This window comes from Myodes glareolus, chromosome 6 (assembly GCF_982192425.1).
Source record: "Myodes glareolus chromosome 6, mMyoGla1.1, whole genome shotgun sequence".
Lineage (NCBI taxonomy): Eukaryota > Metazoa > Chordata > Mammalia > Rodentia > Cricetidae > Myodes > Myodes glareolus.
In genome coordinates, this window is record NC_142031.1 from 17,247,054 (window position 1) to 17,273,818 (window position 26,765).

General features: G+C 56.5%; 1 protein-coding gene across 3 annotated transcripts in view; it reads left to right on the top strand.

Annotated features, from left to right (window-relative positions):
- The window catches only part of Alpl (alkaline phosphatase, biomineralization associated), a 59,781-nt gene extending 43,137 nt beyond the window's left edge, over positions 1 to 16,644 (top strand). For all 3 annotated transcript variants that reach the window (XM_048443299.3, XM_048443300.3, XM_048443301.3), the window contains exons 4-12: positions 3,808 to 3,923; positions 4,812 to 4,986; positions 5,566 to 5,741; positions 8,698 to 8,841; positions 10,568 to 10,637; positions 11,633 to 11,767; positions 14,457 to 14,648; positions 14,997 to 15,116; positions 15,722 to 16,644. In XM_048443299.3, coding sequence (XP_048299256.3) covers positions 3,808 to 3,923; positions 4,812 to 4,986; positions 5,566 to 5,741; positions 8,698 to 8,841; positions 10,568 to 10,637; positions 11,633 to 11,767; positions 14,457 to 14,648; positions 14,997 to 15,116; positions 15,722 to 15,987 — 1,394 coding nt within the window. In that variant the 3' untranslated portion in view covers positions 15,988 to 16,644. The remainder of the gene's footprint in view (positions 1 to 3,807; positions 3,924 to 4,811; positions 4,987 to 5,565; positions 5,742 to 8,697; positions 8,842 to 10,567; positions 10,638 to 11,632; positions 11,768 to 14,456; positions 14,649 to 14,996; positions 15,117 to 15,721) is intronic.
- The last annotated feature ends 10,121 nt before the right edge of the window (positions 16,645 to 26,765 follow it).

The window sequence follows — 26,765 nt, forward strand, 5'->3', positions numbered from 1 at the left end:
GGTGGGGCTGGGGGCAGGGAGATTGGGAATGATGGGTCTGGGTGCAGTGACGCTGGGAATGGTGGGGCTGGGGGCAGGGAGGCTGGGAATGGTAGGGCTGGGGACAGTGACTCTGGGAATGGTGGGGCTGGGGGAAGTGAGGCTGGGAATGGTGGGGCTGGGGGCAGTGACCCTGGGAATGGTGGGGCTGGGGAAAGTGAGGCTGGGAATGGTGGGGTTGGGGGCAGTGACCCTGGGAATGGTCGGTCTGGGGGCAGGGAGATTGGGAATGGTTGGGTTGGGGGCAGTGACCCTGGGAATGGTGGGGCTGGGGGCAGGGAGGCTGGGAATAGTGGGGCTGGGGGCAATGACCCTGGGAATGGTGGGACTGGGGGCAGTGATTCTGGGAATGGTGGGGCTGGGGGCAGGGAGGCTAGAAATGGTGGAGCTGGGGGCAATGACCCTGGGAATGGTGGGTCTGGGGACAGGGAGGCTGGGAATAGTGGGTCTGGGGGCAATGACCCTGGGAATGGTGGGGCTGGGGGCAGTGATTCTGGGAATGGTGGGGCTCGGGGCAGGGAGGCTAGGAATGGTGGAGCTGGGGGCAGTGACCCTGGAAATCGTGGAGATGGGGCCAGTGATTCTGAGAATGGTGGGTCTGGGGGCAGGGAGGCCAGGAACGGTGGGGCTGGGTGCAATGACCCTGGAAATTGTGGGGCTGGGGGCAGTGACCCTGGGAATGATGAGGCTGGGGGCAGTGATTCTGGGAATGGTGGGGCTGGGGGCAGGGAGACTGGGAATGGTGGGTCTGGGGGCAGGGAGGTTGGGAATGGTGGGGCTGGGGTTAGTGATGCTGGGAATGATGGGTCTGGGGGCAGGGAGATTGGGAATGGTGGGGTTGGGGGCAGTGACCCTGGGAATGGTGGGACTGGGGGCAGTGAGGCTGGGAATGGTGGGGCTGGGGGCAGTGACCCTGGGATTGGTGGGGCTGGGGGAAGTGAGGCTGCGAATGGTGGGGCTGGGGGCAGGGAGATTGGGAATGATGGGTCTGGGTGCAGTGACGCTGGGAATGGTGGGGCTGGGGGCAGGGAGGCTGGGAATGGTAGGGCTGGGGACAGTGACTCTGGGAATGGTGGGGCTGGGGGAAGTGAGGCTGGGAATGGTGGGGCTGGGGGCAGTGACCCTGGGAATGGTGGGGCTGGGGAAAGTGAGGCTGGGAATGGTGGGGTTGGGGGCAGTGACCCTGGGAATGGTCGGTCTGGGGGCAGGGAGATTGGGAATGGTTGGGTTGGGGGCAGTGACCCTGGGAATGGTGGGGCTGGGGGCAGGGAGGCTGGGAATAGTGGGGCTGGGGGCAATGACCCTGGGAATGGTGGGACTGGGGGCAGTGATTCTGGGAATGGTGGGGCTGGGGGCAGGGAGGCTAGGAATGGTGGAGCTGGGGGCAATGACCCTGGGAATGGTGGGTCTGGGGACAGGGAGGCTGGGAATAGTGGGTCTGGGGGCAATGACCCTGGGAATGGTGGGGCTGGGGGCAGTGATTCTGGGAATGGTGGGGCTCGGGGCAGGGAGGCTAGGAATGGTGGAGCTGGGGGCAGTGACCCTGGAAATCGTGGAGATGGGGCCAGTGATTCTGAGAATGGTGGGTCTGGGGGCAGGGAGGCCAGGAACGGTGGGGCTGGGTGCAATGACCCTGGAAATGTTGGGGCTGGGGGCAGTGAGCCTGGGAATGGTGGGGCTGGAGTCAGGGAGGCTAGGAACGGTGGGGCTAGGCGGAATGACCCTGGAAATGGTGGGGCTGGGGGCAGTGACCCTGGGAATGATGAGGCTGGGGGCAGTGATTCTGGGAATGGTGGGGCTGGGGGCAGGGAGACTGGGAATGGTGGGTCTGGGGGCAGGGAGGTTGGGAATGGTGGGGCTGGGGTTAGTGATGCTGGGAATGATGGGTCTGGGGGCAGGGAGATTGGGAATGGTGGGGTTGGGGGCAGTGACCCTGGGAATGGTGGGACTGGGGGCAGTGAGGCTGGGAATGGTGGGGCTGGGGGCAGTGACCCTGGGATTGGTGGGGCTGGGGGAAGTGAGGCTGCGAATGGTGGGGCTGGGGGCAGGGAGATTGGGAATGATGGGTCTGGGTGCAGTGACGCTGGGAATGGTGGGGCTGGGGGCAGGGAGGCTGGGAATGGTGGGGCTGGGGACAGTGACTCTGGGAATGGTGGGGCTGGGGGAAGTGAGGCTGGGAATGGTGGGGCTGGGGGCAGTGACCCTGGGAATGGTGGGGCTGGGGAAAGTGAGGCTGGGAATGGTGGGGTTGGGGGCAGTGACCCTGGGAATGGTCGGTCTGGGGGCAGGGAGATTGGGAATGGTTGGGTTGGGGGCAGTGACCCTGGGAATGGTGGGGCTGGGGGCAATGAGGCTGGGAATGGTAGGGATGGGGGCAGTGACCCTGGGAATGGTGGGGCTGGGGGCAGGGAGGCTGGGAATAGTGGGGCTGGGGGCAATGACCCTGGGAATGGTGGGACTGGGGGCAGTGATTCTGGGAATGGTGGGGCTGGGGGCAGGGAGGCTAGGAATGGTGGAGCTGGGGGCAATGACCCTGGGAATGGTGGGTCTGGGGACAGGGAGGCTGGGAATAGTGGGTCTGGGGGCAATGACCCTGGGAATGGTGGGGCTGGGGGCAGTGATTCTGGGAATGGTGGGGCTCGGGGCAGGGAGGCTAGGAATGGTGGAGCTGGGGGCAGTGACCCTGGAAATCGTGGAGATGGGGCCAGTGATTCTGAGAATGGTGGGTCTGGGGGCAGGGAGGCCAGGAACGGTGGGGCTGGGTGCAATGACCCTGGAAATGTTGGGGCTGGGGGCAGTGAGCCTGGGAATGGTGGGGCTGGAGTCAGGGAGGCTAGGAACGGTGGGGCTAGGCGGAATGACCCTGGAAATGGTGGGGCTGGGGGGCAGTGACCCTGGGAATGATGAGGCTGGGGGCAGTGATTCTGGGAATGGTGGGGCTGGGGGCAGGGAGACTGGGAATGGTGGGTCTGGGGGCAGGGAGGTTGGGAATGGTGGGGCTGGGGTTAGTGATGCTGGGAATGATGGGTCTGGGGGCAGGGAGATTGGGAATGGTGGGGTTGGGGGCAGGGAGGCTGGGAATGGTGGGGCTGGGGGCAGTGACCCTAAGAATGGTGGGGCTGGGGGCAGTGACCCTGGGAATGGTGGGGCTGGGGGAAGTGAGACTGGGAATGGTGGACCTGGGGGCAGGGAGGCTGGGAATGATGGGTCTGGGTACAGTGACCCTGGGAATGGTGAGGCTGGGGCAGTGACCCTGGGAATGGTGGGGGCTGGGGTCAGTGACCCTGGGAATAGTGGGGCTGGGGGCAGGGAGGCTGGGTATAGTGGGGTTGGGGGCAGTGACTCTGGGAATGGTGGGGGCTGGGGGCAGTGACCCTGGGTATGGCGGGGCTGGGGGCAGTAACTTTAGGAATGGTGGGGTTGGGGGCAGTGATTCTGGGAGTGGTGGGGCTGGGGGCAGGGAGACTGGGAATGGTCGGGCTGGGGACAGTAACCCTAGGAATGATGGGGTTGGGGGAAGTCAACCCTAGGTCATTGGAGCCTAGGCAATGTTTGTCTAGAAAAAAAATGACTCCTGCTAGGCAGTGACAGGGCCATTTGGAGGGGCGCTCTGGGGCATAGATTTAGGAGAAAGGGACAGGAGACGTTTACAGAGCCTTGTCCTTCTGTCTGCTGCCCACTGTCCTTGGCTGTCTTGGCACTGAACTAGAGAGTTCTGGGAAGGTGTATTGGAAGGCCTGAGAGTCTGAGCTGTCTGTCCCCACATAGGGATGGGCGTCTCCACAGTGACAGCTGCCCGCATCCTTAAGGGCCAGCTACACCATAACTCGGGGGAGGAAACGCGGCTGGAGATGGACAAGTTCCCCTTTGTGGCTCTCTCCAAGGTGAGCTGTCCCCGTTACACCCTCCACATGGTGGGCTGCAAAGCTTTCAGACCTCCTGGGTCCCGTGGTCCCATCGCGACACCCAGACAAAAGAAGCCATTCCCAAGGTTTTGGAGGCTTTTAGCTCATTGATCTAGAACCTATTGTTGGTGTGTAACACACTCAGGTAAAAGTGAGTGTGGTCCACTTTGAATCTATCCCAAGGTGCTGGTGTCTGAGTAGCTAACGCCTGCTGTCCCCTGAGCTGTGTCTTGTCCTTGTCCCTTCCTCCACTGACAGTTACCACTGTCCTGTGTTTTCTGTAAGCAGAGTCAGCCTAGTTCACACCTCCCAGGTTAGATTATCCGCGTGAACCATCGGTACCCTGCATGCTGTAGGAAGCTGTGGTTATTGGGAGAAAGAGGTTGGAGGGGTATGTAATAAGCACCCCCTAGCCACCCAGAGTCAGGCCTCGGCTTCTTCCAGGGAAAGAGGGGGGGACTGTAGTTTTGGACCTCTGGGGTGCTCTCAAGCTCATGGGGGCTGGAAGGTAGGCCTATAGGATCTCCCTGGGAAGTTTGGACACAGTGGTGATCATTTGCAGGGGCAGCAAAGAAGCCAGGTTGGTCTCTCAGACCCACTGTCCCCTCCCAGTGTCCCCTTCCCTCAGGTGGGACATTCTGACCCACCTGATCCCCGCCCCGTGCTGGTTCCACAGACCCAGGCTTGGAGGGAAACCCTGAGTTCTGCCAAGGCATGGGAAGCAGGCAGCTTCAGGTGACCTTCTGGTTCTGGTTCTGGGGGACCTCAATGAGCGGCAACAGCCCTCACCCCCTGTTCCCCTGATGGAAATGGGGACGGGGTGGCCATGGTGGGTGCCCATCCCCTGACTCTCCCTCCCACCTGCAGACATACAACACCAACGCTCAGGTCCCCGACAGCGCGGGCACCGCCACTGCCTACTTGTGTGGCGTGAAGGCCAATGAAGGCACTGTGGGAGTGAGCGCGGCCACTGAGCGTACACGGTGCAACACCACTCAGGGGAACGAGGTCACCTCTATCCTGCGCTGGGCCAAGGATGCCGGTGAGCCATCTCAGACAGAGTTTCTGTGACTGTCTGGGTCTTAGTCTCCCCATCCATGCATGCGAGGGTGGAGGCAGGTTCTCCACAGCCTCTTGTTCCCCTGTGCAGAGGAGCCAGGGAAGCCCCTCCTAAGCTGAGGAGCCTGCATGGAGGGCCTGGGTCTGTGTAATTCACTACAGAGTGGGCATGGCAATGGAACCCCCCAATTTTGAGTGAAGGTCAAAGCACCAAGCCAGGGTCAGCCTGCAGCAGTTCAGAGTGACTGCACCTTCCTTCCGCCCCAGTGACTTGGAAGGAAGGGTGACAGAGCCCTTCTCTCTCTGAGGTCCCTTTGGGGCCGCCTAGGGCTTCCTATAGGCATGGGCTTCACAAGTCACGCATGGAGGAGAAGACCTCAGCCTGCCTCGGGTACAGGGAAGGGTGGTCAGCTGCATCTGCCTTCAGGCAAACTAGGGAAACTGAGGCCCAGGCAGCCAGAGGAACTGATGAGAGGCAGTCTATGGCAGGAGGGGGAGGTAACAATCCGAAGGGCGTCCCTCATCTACAAGGTGTGCTCACCTCTCCTGTCCCACACCTCAGGGAAGTCTGTGGGCATCGTGACCACCACACGGGTAAACCACGCCACCCCCAGTGCAGCCTATGCACACTCGGCTGATCGGGACTGGTACTCGGATAATGAGATGCCACCGGAGGCTCTGAGCCAGGGCTGCAAGGACATTGCCTATCAGCTGATGCACAACATCCGGGACATCGATGTGAGTGCGAGCGCCAGGCATGGCGATGACAGGGCGGGGGACAGTGGGGTGCTGGCGGAGGGTGACCTGGGAAAGGCCTGGGTTCTCCATACACCTAGGGGATTTGTGGTTGGAGCAGGGAGCCGTTGTAAGATTTCTCTGCGGTGGGGCTGTGAGGCGAACTCTCATGTGGCTGCCACGCCCCAAGAACTGGGTACCCAGGGATTATTCCATGAATTGGAGTCTGATGCTACATCCCATCCCCAGTATGCGCTGACACCTCTCTGATATGCACTGACATCACACACACACACACACACACACACACACACAGTATGCACTAACACCCGCATACACACAATAAGCAAGGACACTCTCCTGCAATATGCACTGACACCTCTCACCTCTCCGATATGCACTGACATCACACACGCGTGCGCGCACATACAAACACACATACACACACAGTATGCACTAACACCCCCCATACACCCAATAAGCAATGACACTCCCCACAGTATGCACTCACACACAGTGTGGTCTTAGGGGATGGTCTGCCCTACATAGTCACACTGCACAGAGTGGCACCTGCCTGCACACAGAGCTGACGTTCCCAGGAAACATCCAGAGCATGCCACGCCTTTCCCACCCTCGCTCCGCTTTTTGCTAGCTTACATGACCTTGTCCCGTTACTTAACCCCTGAATGTCCCCTCGTACAACCCTTCAGCCAACTGGACCTGCTCCGGCAGTTCACTGCAAGAACTAAGTAAGAAAATCCCAGTTGAGTTTGGTACAGAGCCTGCCCCGTGAGGGCTCAAGTGGCAGCCCTTACATGTAAACCACCTGTCCTTGACGTACACACTTTAACACCCAGACACGTTCTTACATGCAGGCCTCAGCTCTTGGGGAGAGTTTCTGGGTTGTTCTTTTTCTACTATGAGGGCTGTCAATGACTTAGACCCATCAAGCCTGAAATATGGGTTCAAGGAGGCTCAGAGAAAGTCCTGAGGTTCAGGTGCCATCTCTCCCCGCCCTCCTCAATCTCTCATGTCCCCGGCTCTCTTTTCCAAGCAGTAGGTGAAACTGCTGCCTTCAGGGCCAGTGATCCTGTTGCCTCCTCTTAGGAAAGGCCACCTGGGACGTAGCCACCCATCTGGCTTTATCTCCACCTGCCAGGCAGCCCTTCCCCTCCTTTGCCCACCCGTTTCCCACCTGCTGGCTCCCAGGCTGCGCTGCAGGAGGCCAGAATGAGGTCATGTGTGAGAACGCTGGTCCCGGGGGTAATTATAGTGACTCTAGCCAGCTCGGGCAGGAGTTGCTGAGGCAGGGCGAGGCACTTTGGGAAGAGATGCTTCACAGGCAGTGAGGGGAGCTGGGGTCTCCTAGGGCTGTGAGGGCATGAGCCAAGGAGTCAGAAGGGGAGCCCTTAAGACCCCCCCCGCCTTTACTCTCCTCTTCCAGTCCCCCCCATTTGCCCCTCTGCCACCACCACTACCCCAAAAGCCCTCCAGACCGTCCACGAAATGAAAATCCTGGTGTCCGCTCTGAAAATAAATATCTCGAGCTTTAAAGAGAGAGAGAGAGAGAAAGACACAAACCCAAACCCCAAAGGCAAAGAGCGAGCCTGTTATTTGGGAGCTTAATGAGGCCGTGTGAAGTCTCCACTGGGCTGGGAACCTCGTGCTCCCGGCGGGAAGATTTGGGGATTTAGTTCCACTCTGAAAATGCCAAGGGGTTAGGTTCTGTGGGAACAGAAGGCGCCAGCGACCTGGAGTCCTTTCCTCCCCATCCCAGTCTGCACTGTCCAAGCTCCTAACCACACGGTGAGGGTAAGACCTGGCCTCCTTGGGAGCAGATCTGCCATGGCAGGACGGTCTCTGGACAGCCATTCCCATTTTATAGACTGGGAAACTGAGACCCTGCAAGGTTAAAAAAGAAAACAGGCCCTTGGTTAACAAACAGTAGAGTTAGGTTTTTACTTCAGTGTCCTTGGCCTTTCTGGGTGCCCATGGCTGACCCAGGGGTGCCTTCCCCACATCTACTGCCTACTCAGACACCCAACCCTCTGCTTACCCCAGAGAACCCTGGGAAATAGAATTGAAGGTAGAGCGAGAACTTTGCCCCATCTGGGGACAGTGGATCTCAGGTGTCAGCCAGGGGCAGCAACTTGGGCTGTCGCCCACGGTGACAGGAGGACACGGTATGGCGGTCACCATGGGCTGTGGCTGTTATGTTCTTGGCCTCTACTTTAAAAATAGTTAGGACTTCAAACATGGATTCCCTAGGAAAACAAACAACCCCGCGTCCGTCTGCCCGCGCATCCCAGCCACAGTGGATAAAATTAGCCTGGCGGTGACTACACAGACGTGAGGCTGGCCCGTGTTTGCCCAGGCAGTGGGCTGGTTCCCAGCTGGGCTGCCCTGAGACCTCCCTGGCCGAAGCCACTCACTGTGGGAGAAGAGACTCCCGAAGGCCCCTCCGTGCATCCAGCAGAACCACTGGGGGCTTCTGGTAGAGAAACACTGGGTTCTGGGTTTGAATGTTATCTATGTCATGTACCACTGTGTGGCTGAGGGGCAAGAAATCACATCTCTGCTCGTATCTGTATTGAGAAAATGCTGACCGCTTCCCTTGCAGCTTGGGTAGGAGATTGAATGAGTTACTCTATTTCAGTGACTCAGGGCCTGGCATACAGTAAATGGGCTTTCCTCCACAGGCGGTGTTAGCCTGGTGGAGTAGGCATTCAGGAACACTAATATTCCACCCAGAAGCCCCAAACCACAGTTCTGCTAGATCAGTGATTTCATTTCTCCAATCTGAACAAGTAGGGGCTGAGAGAACACTGGCCCAGGATTTAACCTGCTGGGCGAGCGTCCACACCTCCACCCAGACTCTGGTGGCTGCTTTCCAGGCTGGGATGCCAGGGGCTTCTGAACAATTTAGAACCCTGGGTGTGATGGCTCATGTGTCCCTCAGGTGATCATGGGGGGCGGCCGGAAGTACATGTACCCGAAGAACAGAACCGATGTGGAGTATGAACTGGATGAAAAGGCCAGGGGCACAAGGCTGGACGGCCTGGACCTCATCAGCATCTGGAAGAGCTTCAAACCCAGACACAAGGTAGCCAACGGCTGCAGGTGGGGTCAGTTATGGGACCATGGGCCATGGGACCCCCACCTGTGCCTCAAATGTTCTCTTCCAGGGAGGGTCCTGCTTCTTCCTTTGCTCATTCTACCCCTTTCAGACCTGTGATCGACACCCGTGCCCCCTGTAGGGCGGGCACCAAGGGGGGCGCTGGTGACAGGGTTAGGGAATCACCAGGATGGACCCCAGGCAGATGGGGCACCTACAGAGGCACCAAAACAGAGGGAGTGCCGTGTGCGTGGCTGGCAGGAAGTTGGGATCATCGGGCATGCAGAGGGGTTACCACAGAAGCCCTGGGCAAACGAGAGGGCACAGGGAGGCAGTGCAGGGCAGACGACAGAGATGCAGCTGGGGAGAAGTTCCTGACTGAAGAGGGAGGTGTAAAGCCCTCAGAGCGCATCCCTGGGGCCAGGGCATGGGTGGGCTGGGACGGAGGCTGCAGCAAGGTCAGGCCAGGCTCTGGTTCCTCCGAGAGGCCTCTGGCCCTTTAAATCTGCAACAGGGGGCCAGCCGGGCAGCTGGGTCTGGAAATGACTGTGGTCAGGGCTGAAGACAGTGGCGAGCAGCCTGGCAGCCGCTTTGATGTCACTCTGGGGTTGGGTTTCTCAGGGTTCCAAGGCAGCCCCTGGGGAGGCTTGGTGGGATGAGGTTGAGCTAAGAGTATGGTTGGGACAAGGCTGGGGACAGCCCCATGCATGGGGTACAGGGTGTGGGAGCGACCGACTGTTCTCTTCTCCCTCTTGGGCCAGCTTGGACAGGCAAACTAAAGAAACACCAGTCTCCTTGCCTCGGTGTCCATGATCAGGGCCAGCAAGCCCTCCTAATTGTCCCAGGACTCTATCTGGACTCCTAGTGTGGGGAGGGGCCCGTACCATGGCCATGAGCTGTGTCCCATAAGTCCCTGTTGGATCCCAGATTCTGGGCGTCAATAGAAAGGCCTAGAAGTCGTTCTCAGTGACCCTGGTATATGTGTGCTTCAATCTGTATAATGGGGGACAGTCTTGAGGCTGCTGTGAGGATTGCCTGACACGGCAGGGCACTGGGGACCTGAGTCCCTTCTTACATCCCTTCTGCCACTCCCAGAGAGCAACCTAGAGTATTGGAAAATCAAAACAAAATAATAAAACTGCTCCCAAGGCAGCTGCCCAGAGAAGGCAAGAGGGCTGTCTTGAAGACAGCAAATTCCTTACAGTGCTGGGACCACACACCTCCTGGACCCTGGATAATCCAGGCAGAGTCTCACTGTGTTCCTGTGCTGCGGGGGAGGGATGGGATTCCCAAGCCACAGCCAGTGAACTTCACTCCTTCCTGGCTCTCCAGGGGCCCCCCAAACACCACTTATTCCCTTCCGTAGACATGCAAGGTCCCTGTGACCTACACATCTCATCTTTGCCCAGTGACACCCTTAGGGACAAATAGTTCCCTGGTCCCAGATGGGTCAGTTTCTACTTTCCCTTCAGGACCCCCCAGAAGGTGTCACCTCCACCAGGAAGCCCTGCCTGATCTAGCCCCCAGGATCCTTGTCTACCTGGGTTGTACACGATAATGCCTGTGTGTCTGTCATTTTTTGAGTACTGAGATGGTAGGTTCCCAGGGCAGGGTGCTAAATGATGAAGGGAAGCTGATACCCTGACTCCGAAGCCAGTTGGGGCTGTCCCCAGATTTCCCGGCCTGCGCTGACACAGCTCTTCCCACCCCCCAGCACTCCCACTATGTCTGGAACCGCACTGAGCTGCTGGCCCTCAACCCCTCCATGGTGGACTACCTCTTAGGTAAGTAGAGAAGGCGGGGAACCTGTGACTGGGGTTGTAAGAGGCAGCCCCCTGTTGCAGGGCCTTTCCAGGATGCAGAGGAAGAAAAGGAAGTTTTTGTTTGTAGAGTTAAGCTGTTCGAAGAGATGAGCCCCAGTTGGCATAAGAGCCCAAGATCAGAGAGGGGAGCATGCATGGCAGAGCCAGGGCAGAGCCAGCCAGGCAGCCTCTGCCAGTCCTCAGGGTGACCACTGTTCCCTAGAGAGTAGGGACCAGCAAAGGGTGTGGGCACCCCAGAGGCTGATTGGCACAGAGGCCAGCTTGCCAGCAGGAGGGACACAGGGCCTAAGCTGCAGGAGGCTGGTGGCTCACACCGTCTTGAAGGTCAGCTCTTGCTTCCAAGATGCTCGAGATGGAGTGGCATAGAGGGTGTGCTGGGCTCAGCTCGCGCACAGTGACAAGGTGAGGGATGGCTCTCATATGGGAGTAAACCAGGGACAATGAGCAGAAGACACAATGACCCCAAAGTTTCTGCCGCTTCACCGCACAGGCCTCTGTGCCCTCCGACCTCATTTATAAAAATGCACAGGTCGAGCCCCGGCCAGAGTCCACGGCCGGAGAGATGGGGTGCCATGTCTTCTTGGGTTTGAGTCGCAGGTCTCAACCTTTCACCTGCTGAAAACAGCAAGTTGCTGGGCCCCTCAGAGCCTCTGTCTCCTCCTCTGTGAGGTGGGCCATAGACACCCCCATCTATGTCCCCGGTGAGATGGGCTGTAGGCCCCGTGCCCCCGGTGAGGTGGGTTGTAGGCCCCGTACCCCCGGTGAGGTGGGCTGAGGATAATGAAAACTGAGTCCCCTTCTGGATCCACAGAGCCTCCCAGTAAGATCCCTCCTTCCTACATTTGCCCCAAGCTGAGCGTAGGGATTTTGTATCCTCTGTGACACCCCAGGTTTCTTGGGGGTCCTCCCTGCAGGCTCAAGACACTTGGCACCCACACTCTTGCCTGCGCCCACAGGTCTCTTTGAACCCGGGGACATGCAGTATGAGTTGAACAGAAACAACCTGACTGACCCTTCGCTCTCTGAAATGGTGGAGGTGGCCCTCAGCATCCTGATGAAGAATCCCAAAGGCTTCTTCCTGCTGGTGGAAGGTAGGGCATGATGGAGAAGAACCTTCCAGAAACATGACTTGGGTTAGGCAGAGGGATGTTACAGCTCTCAGAGAACTGCCACTTTGGGGGTGAAGAGAGAACTCCCTCGTAGGAGAGGATGTTCCCAGTGACGACTCGGAGTTCAGAGGATGGGGAACTGCCTGTCAGCCCAGCCTGAGAGAGCTTCCTTGCAGAGGAGGCAGTTGTGTGTCTTTCTCTAAGACCTGGCTGTGGAGGGCCAGCCAGCCGCTAAGCACCACCCGTGCAAACCAGTTCCACCTGCTCTGGCTGTCAGGGGTCAGGGAGATGATGCTTGGGTTCTTGCTCTCATGCTACCATGGCTGCGGGTCCTTCGCTAAGCATGCTTGTAAAATGAGGCCAAAACTTGTCCCATGTCCTAGAGCGGAGACTCAGCTCTGTTGTGTTCAGAAGTGTAAAGCAAGGACTTGGGGCTGATGATCCAGTCAGTGAAGATCCTGCCGTGCAAGCATGAGGACCCAAGTTCAAATCCCAGAACAGGCGAGAAAGTCAGGCCTGGTGATGAGCGACGGGAAACGCGGTCCTGAAGGGGTGGTGACCCGTAGGGCCAGCCAGGTTCACCTTCAGGTTCACGGAAAGATCCTGTCTCAAAAAATGGAGGCAGAAGGGCTGGAGATATGGCTCAGCAATTAAGAGCAGTTCCCAGCGCCCACATTAGTCAGCTCACAACCACTTGTATTGCCAGCTCTAAGGGATCCAACACCCTCTTCTGGCCTTCACAGGCACTCCCCTACACAGAAAGAAAGAAATAAAAGTACATCTTGAGGCTGGGGAGATGGTTCAGCAGTTAAGAGTGCTTGCTGCTCTCCCAGCAAATTTGGTTCCTACCACCAACACCAGGCTGCTCACAGCTAACTGCCTATAACTCCAGTTCTTGGGGACCTGATGATGTCTTCTGGTCTCTATGGACACTGCACACATGTGCATAACCGTGTATGTGTGTGTGTGTGTGTGTGTGTGCGCGCGCGCGCACGCACACACACACACATGTGAGAGAGAGAGAGAGAGAGAGAGAGAGAGAGAGAGAGAGAGAATAAAGTAAAAAATAAAAGCTGGGTGTGGTAGCCCACACCTTTAAACCTTTAATTCCAGCACTTGGAAGGCAGAAACAGGCAGAACGCTGAGTTCGAGGCCAGCCTGGTCTACAGAGTGAGTTCAAGGCCAGCCTGGCTTACATAGCAAGTTTCAGGACAACCAGGGCTACACAGTGAGACCCTGTCTAAAAAAAAAAAATAACTCAAATTCTTTAAAAAATAAATAAATAAAAGGGAGAGCGATTGAGAAGAGACACGTAGTCTCAATCTCTAGGTCTATACACACATCCATGTGACTCTGTGCACACACCCATAACTAACCAGTACTCAAACCCTGGGGGAGCAGGCAATGAGAGTTAGACCTCAGTGTTTCCATTGCTATCACTGTAATTACATAGTAGCTAAAGCAACAATGGGAAGTAACAAAGTTTCCAGAGTCTTCCAGAATTTCAACAGCCCTTGCCCTCTATGGTCCCTTGCAGGGCCCTGTTGAGATACGCATGTACTCACCCCATGCAGACATTCAGGCATGTCTGCTCACACCCGTGCCCAGTATACACATACCCGCTCAAGCTCCTCCACCTTCCAGAGGCCAGTGGCCACCAGCCCAGCTAGGCTACCTTCTTGCCAAGCCCTGGGGTTCCCACCAGTGCCGCGGTCTGGCCCCAAGCAGGCCTCCGATCTGAGGAAGCGCCAGGAACCAGTGGTGGTGAACACGGGTCCCCCAGGAGTGGTCCTCTTTGTGAGCAAGGCCAGGCCAGCTGCTTCCAGAACCACAACAAAGGGAAGGCCAGCCTTCCTGCCCTGCCAACCAGCCGGGCCAGCAGTGAGGATGAAGTTAGCAGGGAAGGAGCTCCTCCTGGAGCCCCAGCTGAGGACCCTCAGAACTGAGAGTGACCACTAGGTGGCATCCTGCAGGCAGATTTTAAAAAAAAGCAGTTGCTAAAACCTGCATATATACTCCAAGGGGCTGGCATTATGGGATTCGACCTGCCATTGGCCTTTCTGGAAAGGCCACCGTGACACTGCCTAGGCACGTGGGGGCTTGTGCTACTGTGAAGATCCAGAAGTCCCCATGCTTTCTGCTTATGGGGATGTGTTCATGGAGGTGGCAAAACTATGGTCTTTGGAATGAGTCAGACCTGATCTCCTGTCCAGTACCCCCAAGCTTCCTCAGATGGTCTAAGCTATCTATATATAGGGCTGAGTCACCATCCCTGCTGGGGGTTGTTGTGAAATCAAACGAGATGCCTCTGTCATGCCCAGCACACAGTAGGGACTTAAGCGTGTTCCCCTTCCCTTCCTTTGGCTTTCCTGAAGCCTTCAGCCACCCCTTAAACAGCTGAGGCTGCTGAGCCGGGAGCAGAGGGATGCGGGAAAGAGCCAAGCTCTGACCCTGCAGTTCTCCCTTCGCTGGGTGACTCTGCTCTGCTCACGTTCACCTTGCCCGCCCTCTGAAAGCCACGTGACTGTGTGAGACGCCGGAGGTGGACCTGGAGAGTCCCTGGTGAAGGTCACTGTCATTCCCTATCAAGGAATTGTTAAGCTGATGACAGTGTCCTGGGGCCTGTGGAGGCACGTCACCTCATGGGAGGCCTTTGCCTTGATGTCCCCAGGAGGCAGGATTGACCACGGGCACCACGAGGGCAAGGCGAAGCAGGCCTTGCATGAGGCTGTGGAGATGGACCAGGCCATCGGAAAGGCAGGTGCTATGACTTCCCAGAAAGACACCTTGACCGTGGTGACGGCTGATCATTCCCACGTTTTCACTTTCGGTGGATACACCCCCCGAGGCAACTCTATCTTTGGTGAGTGGGCCGCTTCCTGGGGTGGGAAAGCCAGCAAGGTGACTGGGATCCCATGCAAACTGAGGAAGAACAATGAGATACTGGTGGTGGAAGAGAGAATACAAGAGAGCTGAACGTGGCGGACGGGCGAGTCCGCTGTGGCGGCATAGAGAACGGGAGAGAGAAAGGGTAGATGCATGGTGGGGGGGAGATATTGACGGGGTGAAAGGCAATGGCTTCATGGAGGTAGTTTGGGCTCATGAAGGGTCACAGGGAGACCAAGCCACAGACCCCAAGGAGCCTGGTTAGGGGGCTGCCAACCAGACTTCCAGTTCTCTGTGGTGACCTATGACCGCCTTCCCTGCACAGGCCTGGCTCCCATGGTGAGTGACACAGACAAGAAGCCCTTCACAGCCATCCTCTATGGCAACGGGCCTGGCTACAAGGTGGTGGATGGTGAACGAGAAAATGTCTCCATGGTGGATTATGGTGAGACCATCACAGCCGGGGCTGGGTGGGGAGAGGGTGTCCCTCCAGCATGGGCTGACGTGGTCCTGGAGAAGCCCAGATTTAAGTCAGAACTTCAGTTCGGGTTCTCTCCTGTGTGTTAGCAACTTGGACACAGGATTCCACCTTTCTCAGCTTTGATGCCTCTCATGAAAGGTGCCTGCCTTCTGGGGACTTCACCCTGGAAGGTGAAATTGTCTCATGAGCCTAGCTTGGTGCCTGGCCTGGTGGGTACCACCTGTGTTTGCCAGATGGATATTCTGTAGGGGCCTGAGAGTGTTGTCTTCTGGGTCAGGCAGGCTTGGGTTTGAACCCAGTTGCCTCTGGTGAAATACCCACCTCCACCCCCCCATCCCTACACCCCCCACCTGCTACCCCTGTCGCCGCCATTGCCGCCACCAACCCACCCACCCCCACACCCAACCCCCAGCTGTCAGCATCTGTCACCATTCTGGGTGCTGAGCCCTGGCTTCCTCTTCTGTGAAAAGAGCCTTCAAGCCAGTCTGGGGGTGAAGGAAAAGGGGGTGCTGCTTCTCTTACAGTATTGAGGCCCAGGCAGGCACTCAAAAGTTGTTTCTGGCCTACAGCTCACAACAACTACCAGGCCCAGTCTGCAGTCCCCCTGCGCCACGAGACCCATGGTGGGGAAGACGTGGCCGTCTTTGCCAAGGGCCCCATGGCACACCTGCTTCACGGCGTCCACGAGCAGAACTACATCCCCCACGTGATGGCCTATGCCGCCTGCATTGGGGCCAACCGCGACCACTGTGCCTCCGCCAGCTCCTCGAGCAGCCCCGCCCTAGGGACCCTGCTGTTCCCATTGGCGCTGCTCCCCCTGAGCACTCTGTTCTGAGGGCCCCCGCCCCACGAGCCCACAGTGGATAGCGAGCTCCCCTCCCTATGTGGCCCACCACCTGGCAGCCCACACTCAAGGGAGCGGCCCAGGCAGCCTCCAGCGGGAACAGAAGTTTGCTGCCCATCTTCCGTCCGGAACCCTCCATGGGCTGGAAGATTCCAGGCTCTGCCTTTGCTCCCTACTCTCTATGCTTTGGCCAGCAGGGCAGGTCTCTCTCTTGGGCAGGCAGAACACAGACTGCACGAATTCCCAAAGCACCTTATTTTTCTACCAAATATATTCTCCAGACCCTGCAACCTCCATGGAACATTTCAGATCTGACCTTCCCTCCCCTCATCCCTTCTTTCTGGAACACTGGGCCCCATAGTCATGGCCAGTCCCCAAGTCCAGCCCTTCCTGGAGGGGAGACCGGGTCTGCTCAGGATGAGACTCCCAGGAAGCCACCTCCGGGGTTGGCTGTCTCCCCAGGGTGGCCGCCGGACAGGACGCACACTCCCCACCCAGCTCCAGAGACACACGCCAGCCCTTCACTGAAGCGGTCCTCCTGTTTGGAATGGCAGAAAAAGAAAAAAAATTAATTTCTCTTTTTGGTGTTGGTTAAAAGGGAACACAAGACATTTAAATAAAAACGTCCCAAATATTTCTGAGACCAAAGCCGAGTCTTTGTGGTCAGTGGGAAAGAGACCAAAATAGGCCCATCACTCAGGAAAGAACTGGACTTGGGGTCCAGGGCGAGGGCATGGTGAGCAGAGACGTCAGGGCTCCTGCCAGTCAAGGGGTCCACCATTCACCAGCTGCAATGGTGTGGATCTCTGGCTTTGCGTCCCAGTGCCCTGGTGTATGGGAGACAACCCGCTTGTGGGTCACTGTGAGTTGGGGGAAAAAAAAGAGTCCTTTGTCTCTAAACCCACAGCACGGAAGGCTTCAGGGACCTGGGGCGCCCTCACAACATGACACCCACAAAATACATTGCGTGGCCTGGTGCAGCGTCTGCAGCTCATTGCCTTCAGCAAATCCCAAGCGCGTGCCAGGTGCTGTGTAAAGGCTCAATAATCGCATGGCGGTGGCCAGTGAGAAGGCTTAGCCCGTTAAGCCACTCGCCACACAAGCACAACGACTCAGGTTTGATCCCCAGAACCCATGGAAGGTGTGAGAAGAATATCTGTCCCCACAAGTTGTCCTCCGACCTCCCACGCGTGTGCTGTGTGACACATGCATGCACACCATCAATCCTAGAGGGTCGTGGTGAATGGGATGGACATACGCCTTCCCTTGCAGAGCGTCTAGCGACTGATTTTCCCTTGCCCGCTTCTCCTGGGAATGCTCCAGACATTGGGGTACACAGAGTCCCACAAGATTACTCCTCTTGCCTCACGTCGCTTTGCTCATGACAGTGAACACTGACCCCTGCCTAGAGCTAATAACTCTGGCCTGATATTGTGTGTATATTCCTTCAGTTTCCTCTTGGAGGAGGCTTTTTCCCATCACCCACGTTTATGAATGAGGACACCCACAGAGTAGGAGGCCATATGATTGTCAAGGTCCCCCACGTTGTAGACAGGGATTTGAATCCAGATTTGCCCGATGCCAACGTTCCGGCACTTAATGACATCTTTTATTTGTTTATAATACATTTCCAAATTCCTGCCCACCCAGTCCCAGCCAGTGCCAATGACGCACAATCCACACCAGTGAAACAGGAACCAAGACCGAATAGCTGGAGTGGACTGAAAAGGACACTGAGCAAATCCTACTCCGAGCTCCCTAGCAGTCAAAGCAAAAAGGGACGCACAGCCAGGCTGATGCTGGGATGAAAAATTAAATTGTGTGTGGTCTCTCCAAGACAGAGAATCCCACCTCATTTTGAACTGTGTATTGCAATGAATTGAGGTCTTAGCACAATACCTGCACAGTCTTTGCCAGTTCTCTGGACTATCATTTAAGCAATTCCTTCTATTCACATGGAAGCAGTCCTTTAAACAGTTCCCAGTACTCTCTGCAGCCTATCAATGTTCACAGCTAAGAACACGATCGCCACAGGGACTGGAGACAACGGGCGTGTGAACCGTGGCTTTGTGTCTCAGGCTGGATTGGGCATGAGTTGCTAAACTGAAGAAGTAGAAACAGAAGGAGAACTAGGGGGTTGTGTGCCTTGGCAGCAGAGTGCAAGAGACACACTTCAGAGTCACGCCCAGGGTGTGGAGGAGATGGGATATTTCTTCTCTAGCTCCCCTCCCTCACTGGCCAAGGACTGGGCCAGAGAAAGAGTACACTGAGCTCACAGCTTGCTTCTTGAAAGGCTGAAACCCCAGACCAGTTATAGGAATCAGAATGCTGGACAGCACAGGAGCATCTGCTGAGCCTTGGGATGTGCTTAAGAGGCCAGCATGGCTGAATCAGAACCGCAGAGGCAGTGAACTGGGGCAAAGTCTCGCAGCCCCCTAATGCCTGTGTCTAGCACGCTGTGGGCACCGAAGACCCTTGGGAACATGCAGCACTTCTTCTGTGGGATGTTGTCAAAGTTGTCCGGGTGCTCACGTCCCAGAGGGCTGAGTCCTGCCCCACACACATCACAGTACCACTGTAACCGTGGCTGCTGATCACATGGATTATGCATCCCAATCTGAGCCGGGGTCTAGGCAGTGGGCCCAGCTCTGTCCCCAGCAACCACAACCATCGCAATTGGCATCCAGTGGCTCACGAGTCCCTTTGTCTTCAGGTTTCTCAGGCAAGGACAAAGATGGGCAGGCAGGTCCTCTTAACACAGTGTGAGTCCATTTCCATGCCAACAGATGGGTAGCCTGGCTAAGCGGTACAGACCAAGGCTCTTCCCACCAGCAGCTACCACCTCTACCTGCTGCACCGGTGCCCTTTCTATCTGACCAGTACCTCGGTAGCAGAGACAGCACCCTGCTTTGCAACCTGAAAATTCCTAGCTTCTACTTGGAGTTCATTGGTAGGAACTGGTCACATGTCCATCCAAGTGCAAAGGGTGCTGGGAAATGTAGTTTTGGTTGGGAAGCTGCCCTTTACTAACACAGAAGCAAAGTCCCTGGAAGAGATGAGCTGAGACAGTTGGGCAGCAGGACTTCAGGTGCCACTCTGAAAAGCCTGAGGGTTGCCGAGGAAGGCCCTGGGGAGCCACAGAAGGTCCTGGACCTGGAGAATGAGCCCCATTGCTGACACATCCTCTCTGCAGCCAGTTTTGAGGAAATTTCTCTGAGGCTGGAGGCTGGGCAGCTGCGCTAAGACTGAAGTCTGGGGCTATGGAAACAAGGTGGGAAATGCCCAGGCACGGCCCTCAGCAATCTGGCTCCTGGTTATGGAGGAATTTAGTGCTGTACCTGAATGGTGTCAACACTCCAAATGCTCTGAGATCAAGAGCAGGTGGCAGCAAGACACCTACTGTGTGCCCCAAGACACCTACTGTGTGCCACACATCATACTCAGTGGAAGTGAGTTGCTGCCTAAACGAAAGACATGCTCCGCACACCTGAGCCACCACCATCCTGTCTGGTAGATAGTATCACCCTCGCTTACAGATGGAAAAGCTGAGGTTCAAAGGGCATGATAGCTCCAGGCCTCCTTGCTGGGTTTCACCCCCTCCCGTACTTCTAAGGTGCTAATCTATCCAAGGACAAGTGCTCCAACCCCACAAGCCACAGGACTGTGGGTTTCTGGGGGAGAATTGGGGGAGAGACCCAGACAGTGAAGTTTGTAATTACCCCCTGGGCTGAACTAAAGACCTCCCACTGGGATGCTCCCTGGGACGCAGGGGAGTGGTGATTAAGCAGCTGGGGAGGGGCTCCTGGTCCCTACATGGTTTCCTCTACCTCCGTCATGGCATCGGGCCCTTTCCTCACTCCTCCGGGTTGTCAGGGTGACCCTCAGGTGAGTGGGCATGAAAGCTGACAGCAGAGAAAAGACAAAACAGGCTAGGGCTGCTGGCTGGACCACCTCCACCCTGCCTGTCAGAGCGCAGACACAGGCTCCTCACACAGCAGGTTTTCCACACAGCAGGTGAATAATGCTCTCCCAAGCAGTTTCGACTCCAGCGATTTCCTTGATGTCCCCTGGGTCTCAGGCACTGTCCCTAAGTGCTCCTTGACATGCATGGGTTCATTAATTTTTTTTTTTTACCAACCATGTTTGGAGGTCCAGGGCTATTATTTCATTTTATAGATGAATCAACAGAATCAGACAAGAAAGGTGATAAACTCCAGGAAAATGTAACATCAGTGAGGGTTAGAGCCAAGGCTCCAAGGCCAGGAGCACAGGCTTTCTAAAACATTTTATTTAATTTATTACTATTGCATGTGTGCAGCTATGTGTTGTGAGCATGAATGTAGGTGTGTGTCACAGTGCATGTGTGGAGGTCAAGAGACTTTCACGAGCTGTGTGTCTTCCACCAAGGGTTCCGGGTAGCAGTAAAACTCCGAGGCAGGAGCCCCTTTACAGATAAGAAATAAATCCTGAGTGCTGCCTGTCAGGGAAGACCTGTCTGGGAAAGTGACATGAACAGGGACCCAGTTAGAAAAATGGTGGCCTGCAGAAAGCTGGAGGGCAGGTCACTGGAAGCAGGGACAAAGTCAGGCAAGAAGGAACTGATGTGTCCAAGGAGTAAAGAGAGGATGACATACTGGAACCAGAGGAGGGGCAGTGGGGATCAGAGAGTGAGGGCCAGCCCTAGACTACGGTGCATAGCAGTCTGTGTGTTCTGGAAGAGGGGAAGCCACCATGGGGCCCTAAGAGTGGAAGGCCGGGACCTGCGCCTTTGCTTAGTAAAGTAGACTTAGCTGCTGTCCCCCGAGCCTGGACAGCAGTGGAGGCTGCTATATAGCCTGTGGGCCCTTGCGTCCTCAGGGACAGAGGTGGTAGTGGTGGCTGATGGCTGAATCATAGACATGTTGGGGAGCTAACGCCAGCAGGGCCGTCCGGCAGATGGCATGTGGAGAGCGGAGGAAACAGCAGAATCAGGGGCTCCCCCTCCTAAGTTTTTGGCTCAGGGCCTGGGTGGATGAAGGTGCCATTTATGGAGGAGCAGATTTGGGGAGAATAAGTTAGAGTTGGGTTTGGATCTCAGTTAGATGGTGGCACACACTGGGCTTTGGGGTGGAGAGGCTGAGTGAGTGGTCAGGGAGCCTGGGGCACAGCAAGAGCCCCAGTCACCCACAGACAGGGTCACAGAGGTGTATAGAGTTCTGGGCACACAGGGGAAGTGATTGGCCCGAGGTTACAGAGAGCCGATGGCCAGAGTGTTCCTTCCACCCCAGGACCGTCCACCTCTGGGAGGGTGAGGAGAGACGTAGCTGAAGGGGCGCATTTGTTACCAGACTCAAGTAGGGCAAGAAGAAGCCCCGAGGATGAACTCAGACAGATCCCTCCAGCCCGGGCCACTGCCCATGGAGGAGCCTTTTTTGAGCTGTCCTCTGCCTATGGCATGAATGGAAAAGCTCACCAAGGGAGGAGGGGCTGGAGTCAGGTGATTGACAAACCACCAGTTCAATGGTGGGCTTCTGCCTAGGCCAATTCAGGAGCTGGGTGGAAACCGTCCAACCATGACACTCCTGGTGTCTTCCTGGACTTAGGACCTGGGGTCTAAAGTCTTTCCTGAGTATCCCCTAGCACCATTTGCCTGATGCCTGCCTCTGCCCCATACCCAGCCCACCCCACAGTCCTCGGGACCCCTCCAGGTCCCCTTCAGCTTGGCTCTGGTCATGGCTCCTTTCCTGAGGCCAGGACTGAGGCCTCCCTGGCTGCTGCCCAGACCACCCAGCGCCAGGCCCTGGCGGAGCCCGTCAGGGCCTGGCCAGCCATGGTCTGGCTCCGCCTGAGGGGCTGTGGCCTGGGAACCACTGGCTGTCTCCTCAGGGAAGCGGCTGGGTCTCCAGAACAAACATGGAACCGCAGGCTCCTCTCCTGCCCACCGAAGAGGGAGCTGCTTCTGGCTCCTAGCCACAGGCCACTCTCCAGGCCTGGCTCCCACTCTGTGGGGGATGGGTTGGGGAATGGAGTAGTGAGCACAGCCCTGAACTTGGGGGACGGGTGTGCAGGAGGACTACACAGCAGGAAGAGGACTGATGGGTCTTTGTGACCAGAGGGAGGGGCAGAGGCCTGAGACAACTGAAGGAACGAGGCTGTGATGAGTGAGAACGTAGGTGACCCCGGGAGACCCTGGGAGACCCCCAGGAAGGAGGCTTTGGTGGAGGCCGGGGTGGAGCTCTTCTGAACCTCAAGCCAAGAACAAAGCTTTGGAATCAGACAAGGCTGGTTTCAAATCCAGACTCAGCCACATCTAAGCTAATGCGTCTTGGGAAAGTAACTCTTTGGACCCTCAGTTTCTCCCTTTAAAAAAGAAAAAAAGAAAAAAGAAAAGAAAAGAAAAGAAAAGAAAAGAAAAGAAAAAATTCTTGTAGCTTCTGTGTTGCAGAGTAATGGAGAGACGACATAGAAATAGACGGATAGAAAATGCCCAGTGCAGAGCACGGCTCAGAGTGGAGCCTTGAGGGACATCAGCTACAGCCCCCACCATGGCTCTTGGGGGGTCCTCGGCCTGGGGTGGGGGGCAGACCAGGACAACCTCACTGATTCACACCAGCTGGGGGATGGGTCCCATCTGACTCCACTAGAAGCCGCAATTAGAGCCCAATTTAAGGAAATGCTGGGCTGGCTCTTCCCCGGACAGATGTGATTATAGGCTCAGAGCTAAGTGTTACTAACAGGATGACACAGAGGTCCCGGCCAGGCCACAGGGGTGTCCAGCCCAGCCCCCTTCCTACACTCTGGGGAAACAGAGGCCTTCGGTGTAGAAGGAGCCAGGCTCCAGACCCCCTGCCGGGAAAAGGGTGATGCTCTCTACTCCCTCCAACTCCCTCTTTCTCTGAAGGATTTACTGCAGTGTCTGGATGATGGGAGGGACAATTGAAGCCCCCAAGCAAAGCGACATCTCAGAGTCAGTGATGGCCATAAAACCAGCTGGCTTCTCCATGTGCACCTCCCAGGAACCTAGACCTGATCATCAAAATGAACAGTGGTGGCAGTTCCCTTCTGGAATGTTCACCAGACGCCCAACAGGCACCTGTGTGCCTCACCATCCTCACAGACCCCGGGAGAGAGCTGCTAGTGTAGGCCCCATTTCTAGGGAAGGGAACACTGTGGTTCTGAGCCTCCAGTAACTTGTCCACGGTCAGGCTTGGAGCCAGGAGCAGAGCGAGGCACGGCACAGCGCAGGTGTCCCTTGTAGAGTTAGACAAATTGCCCTGAGACCCGTCAGCAGGAGGCCTGGGCAGGGGACTCACAGATGACGGAAATTGCGAGCAAGCCAACAAGGGTGGAAGTGTGGTGGGAGGATGGGTTGGGTGGGCGGAGGAGCTGGTGAAAGGGGGACTGATTAGCAGGAGATGGGTGGATGATTGAGTGGAGGGACGGATGTATAGACAGATGCGTGGATGGATGGGTGAATCTGTGAGCAGATGGATGGGTGAATCTGTGTGCGTGGATGAGTGGGTAGGTGGATGGGTAGATAGATGGGTGAGTGGATGGATGGGTGGGTGGGTAGATAAATGGCTAAGATGGATAGATGTGGATGAATGGGTAGATGGATGGGTGTTTAGGTGAATGAATAGTGGGTAGGTGGGTAGAGGGCTCGATGTGCAGACGGATAGGTGGATAGACAGGTGGATTGAGGGATGAATATGGATGGGTGGGTGGATGAATGGATGGGTGGATGGGTGCATGGATGGGTGGATGGGTGCATGGACGGACGGACGGACGGGTGGGTGGGTGGGTGGATGGATGGATGGGTGGGTGGGTGGATGAATGGGTGGGTGGATGGGTGAATGTATAGGTGTGTGGAAGGTTGGATGTGTGAAGATAAGTGTGTAGGTGGATAGACATGTGGATGGGCAGACAGATGGACGGACAGACGGTTGAATACGTAGATGGGTAGGTGGATGGATAGATGTGGGGAGGGACGGACATGCAGGTATATAGGTGAGTGTGTGGATAGAGAGGTAGATGAGTGGGGGGGGAGGATATGTGGGAGATGTGTGGGTAGAGGAATTGATGTTGATGGACAGATGGCTGAGTGAATGAGTTTGTAGATGAAAAGATGGGTGATGGATAAATGGGTTGATAAGCTATTTAAGAGGCTCTGTCTAGAGAGGGTTAAGAGGGACACAGAGCGGTTCCCCAGTTGCCCCCTCCAGGGAGACCCCGGAGATGAATGGACTATGGAATCATGGTTGAAACCTCATCCATCCAGGTCAGGAATCTCCAGTGCTCCGGGTCTTAGGTGTCCCATGGCTCAGATGCCCCCTAAAGAGCGCAGAACAGTACCTTGGTCCTCCACTTTAGCAGACAGAGTTCCCTGCTTGAGGCCCTTCTCCTGCATCCTTAACTGGAGCTGAGCTCCGATACTGTTCTGAGACAGAGTGGGCTAGGGAAAGAGGAGCCCTCAACCCTGTCCTCTGTCCATGCTGAGCTGCCTTTCAAGACCCTGGGGCTGGAGCCAGTGCCCCCCACCCTGACATTAACTCCCAGGAACTTATGAGTGGGGTGCTAGAGCCCTCTTCTGGCCATGTGCCCCACATTCTATGGGATGGGTTGTGAGTCCTCTTACTCAGGGACACTTAGAGAGGTCCCACTGTGTGCCTGCTCCTGGGGCCCAGCAGAGTGCACACGACCCTCTCTTCCGCTGCCCGGGGACTGTGCTTGGATGGCAGGTGCCACCACACCACGTCCCCCAAGGATTCTCCCTATTTGCAAATGGAACCCCTTCCCCATTCTGGCCAGGAACTGTGCCTCTGCCCTCAAACCAGTCTGTAGACTGGCTGTCCCTGTCCCTGAGAGGCCTCCCCTCACTCCCAGGACCACAGGATAAGACTGCCAGATAAAACACAGGGCGCCTAGTTCACTGTGAATGTCAGGTAAACAGGAATCTTTTTTTCTTGCTATAAGTATGTCCCAAATATTGTATGAGGTATACTTAAGCTAAAAATGAGTCTGTGTTTACCTGACATTCAAATTTAACTGGGTACCGCATGTTTCTGTTTGCTGCCTGCCAACCCTTGCCCTGAAGCTCACTCCCCCAGCTGGCACCTGGCCTGGCCAGATGGTCCAGGTCGTGCCTGGACTTGGCCCCTGCATGCCGGACCTAGCTCTTGTCAGCGCTAGGACTCCTGCCCTCGATTCCAGGTGGACACCTACCTCCACCAGCCTGCACAGAGCAGGCTGTGGACTGTCTGGCATGCTGCGTCCAGTCTTCTGGGCCAGGAGAGTGATGGAGTCCCAGCTGCAGAGTATAGACCAGAAGGTCAGAGACAGAGGGGCGCAGGGACAGAGGTGCATGAGACCTAGAAGGGGTGGGGATGGTCCAGGGACCGAGACAGCCAGCCAAAGGTGCTGAACTGCAGTGGGGGAGGGGTCCGCACTGCGGCAGAGGCCAGCCTGGGCCTCTGAATCACAGCCTCAGTGGACTCACAGGCCTTAGGAAGCAGCATGGGGTGTCCAAGAGGAGCCCCTCCCAGGGGCACACATAGGAACATTCACAGCTTCCCAGAAGGGCCCATGGGGCAGCCAGAGTGGCTTTTAAAATTAGCTTCGCTAACCAGATCTGGTTATTTCAGGAGGCCCCATCCTGGGATGTCCCCTCAATAGGGCAGGCTCAGGGAGGGAAGAAGGGAAGAAGGGCGGACCTCTACATTCCAGGGTCCCTGGCTGAGCGCCCCCTGCAGCCTGAGAAGCAGTGAACATCCAGGTCCTGGTCCCCTGGTACTGACCCAGCCCTGGGCCTACAGTCACCTCTTTTGGCAACGTCCTGGAGTTGGTCATAGATGTCCTGGGATACCTGTGGGGGTGGGGTGGTATGGGAGGACCCTCATTTTGGGCATGGATTCTGTACCAGGCTTCATGCATGGCTCCTTAGAAGTATGACAGTGTCCCAGACCACAGCTAGGTTTGTCCTGTGTCAAGGTGACATTTGGAGAGTCTTGCCCACAGGGAGCTAGGGATGCCAGGGATGCGAGTGCCCCCACTGTCTCCTGGGGAAGAGCTGTTGTTTCCAGCACCAGGGTTATTTCTAAAAGAGCCTGTTGCTTCCCGGAGCTGGTACCCCCCGCCCTAGCCTTAATTCCAGCCTCGGGTTAGTGTCCTGGCTTGCTCTCCCCACCTCAGAACCAAGGGCAGGCACAGAACTGGCACGGAGACAAGAGAAACAGCACTGTCCACTTTGATCCCAGAGGCTGGATCCATCCTTGGCCTCCCTGAGCCCCACCTTGGAGCTAGAGAGAAATGGCTTGGGCCATGCACTGTGGCCTGGAGCCTTCACGTTGCACCACTGGCGCAAGCAGGCAGGGGAGCGGTAGGGGCTGGCCAGGGCTTGCTCTCCTGGCTATTCACCTGTTTTTGTTCTAGGGCCCTGCTGCTCCAGCTCAGCTCTGGGATAGATCAGAGAAGTGGGTACACAATTGAGCAAAGTCCCAGAAAGGGGATGCTCGGCCCAAAAGCCTGTGGCACTGAGGTTCAGGGAAGCATTCCCAAAGTCTCCCAACTATATCTCTGTGTGGAGCCAGCCCCTGGGACAATGTCCTCTGGACACAGACTGGACTGTATCCTCTGAAGGCTTAGCAACAAGGATGTCTACGGTTACCTCTGTTCAGAGGCCCTGTCAGCTCTGCTGCTGTCCCCAACCCCCATGCACCAGTGTCTGAGCCCTGTGGCTTCAGCTACACCAAGACCATTGTGGTGAGGCCTCATTCAATGGGACCTCATACCAG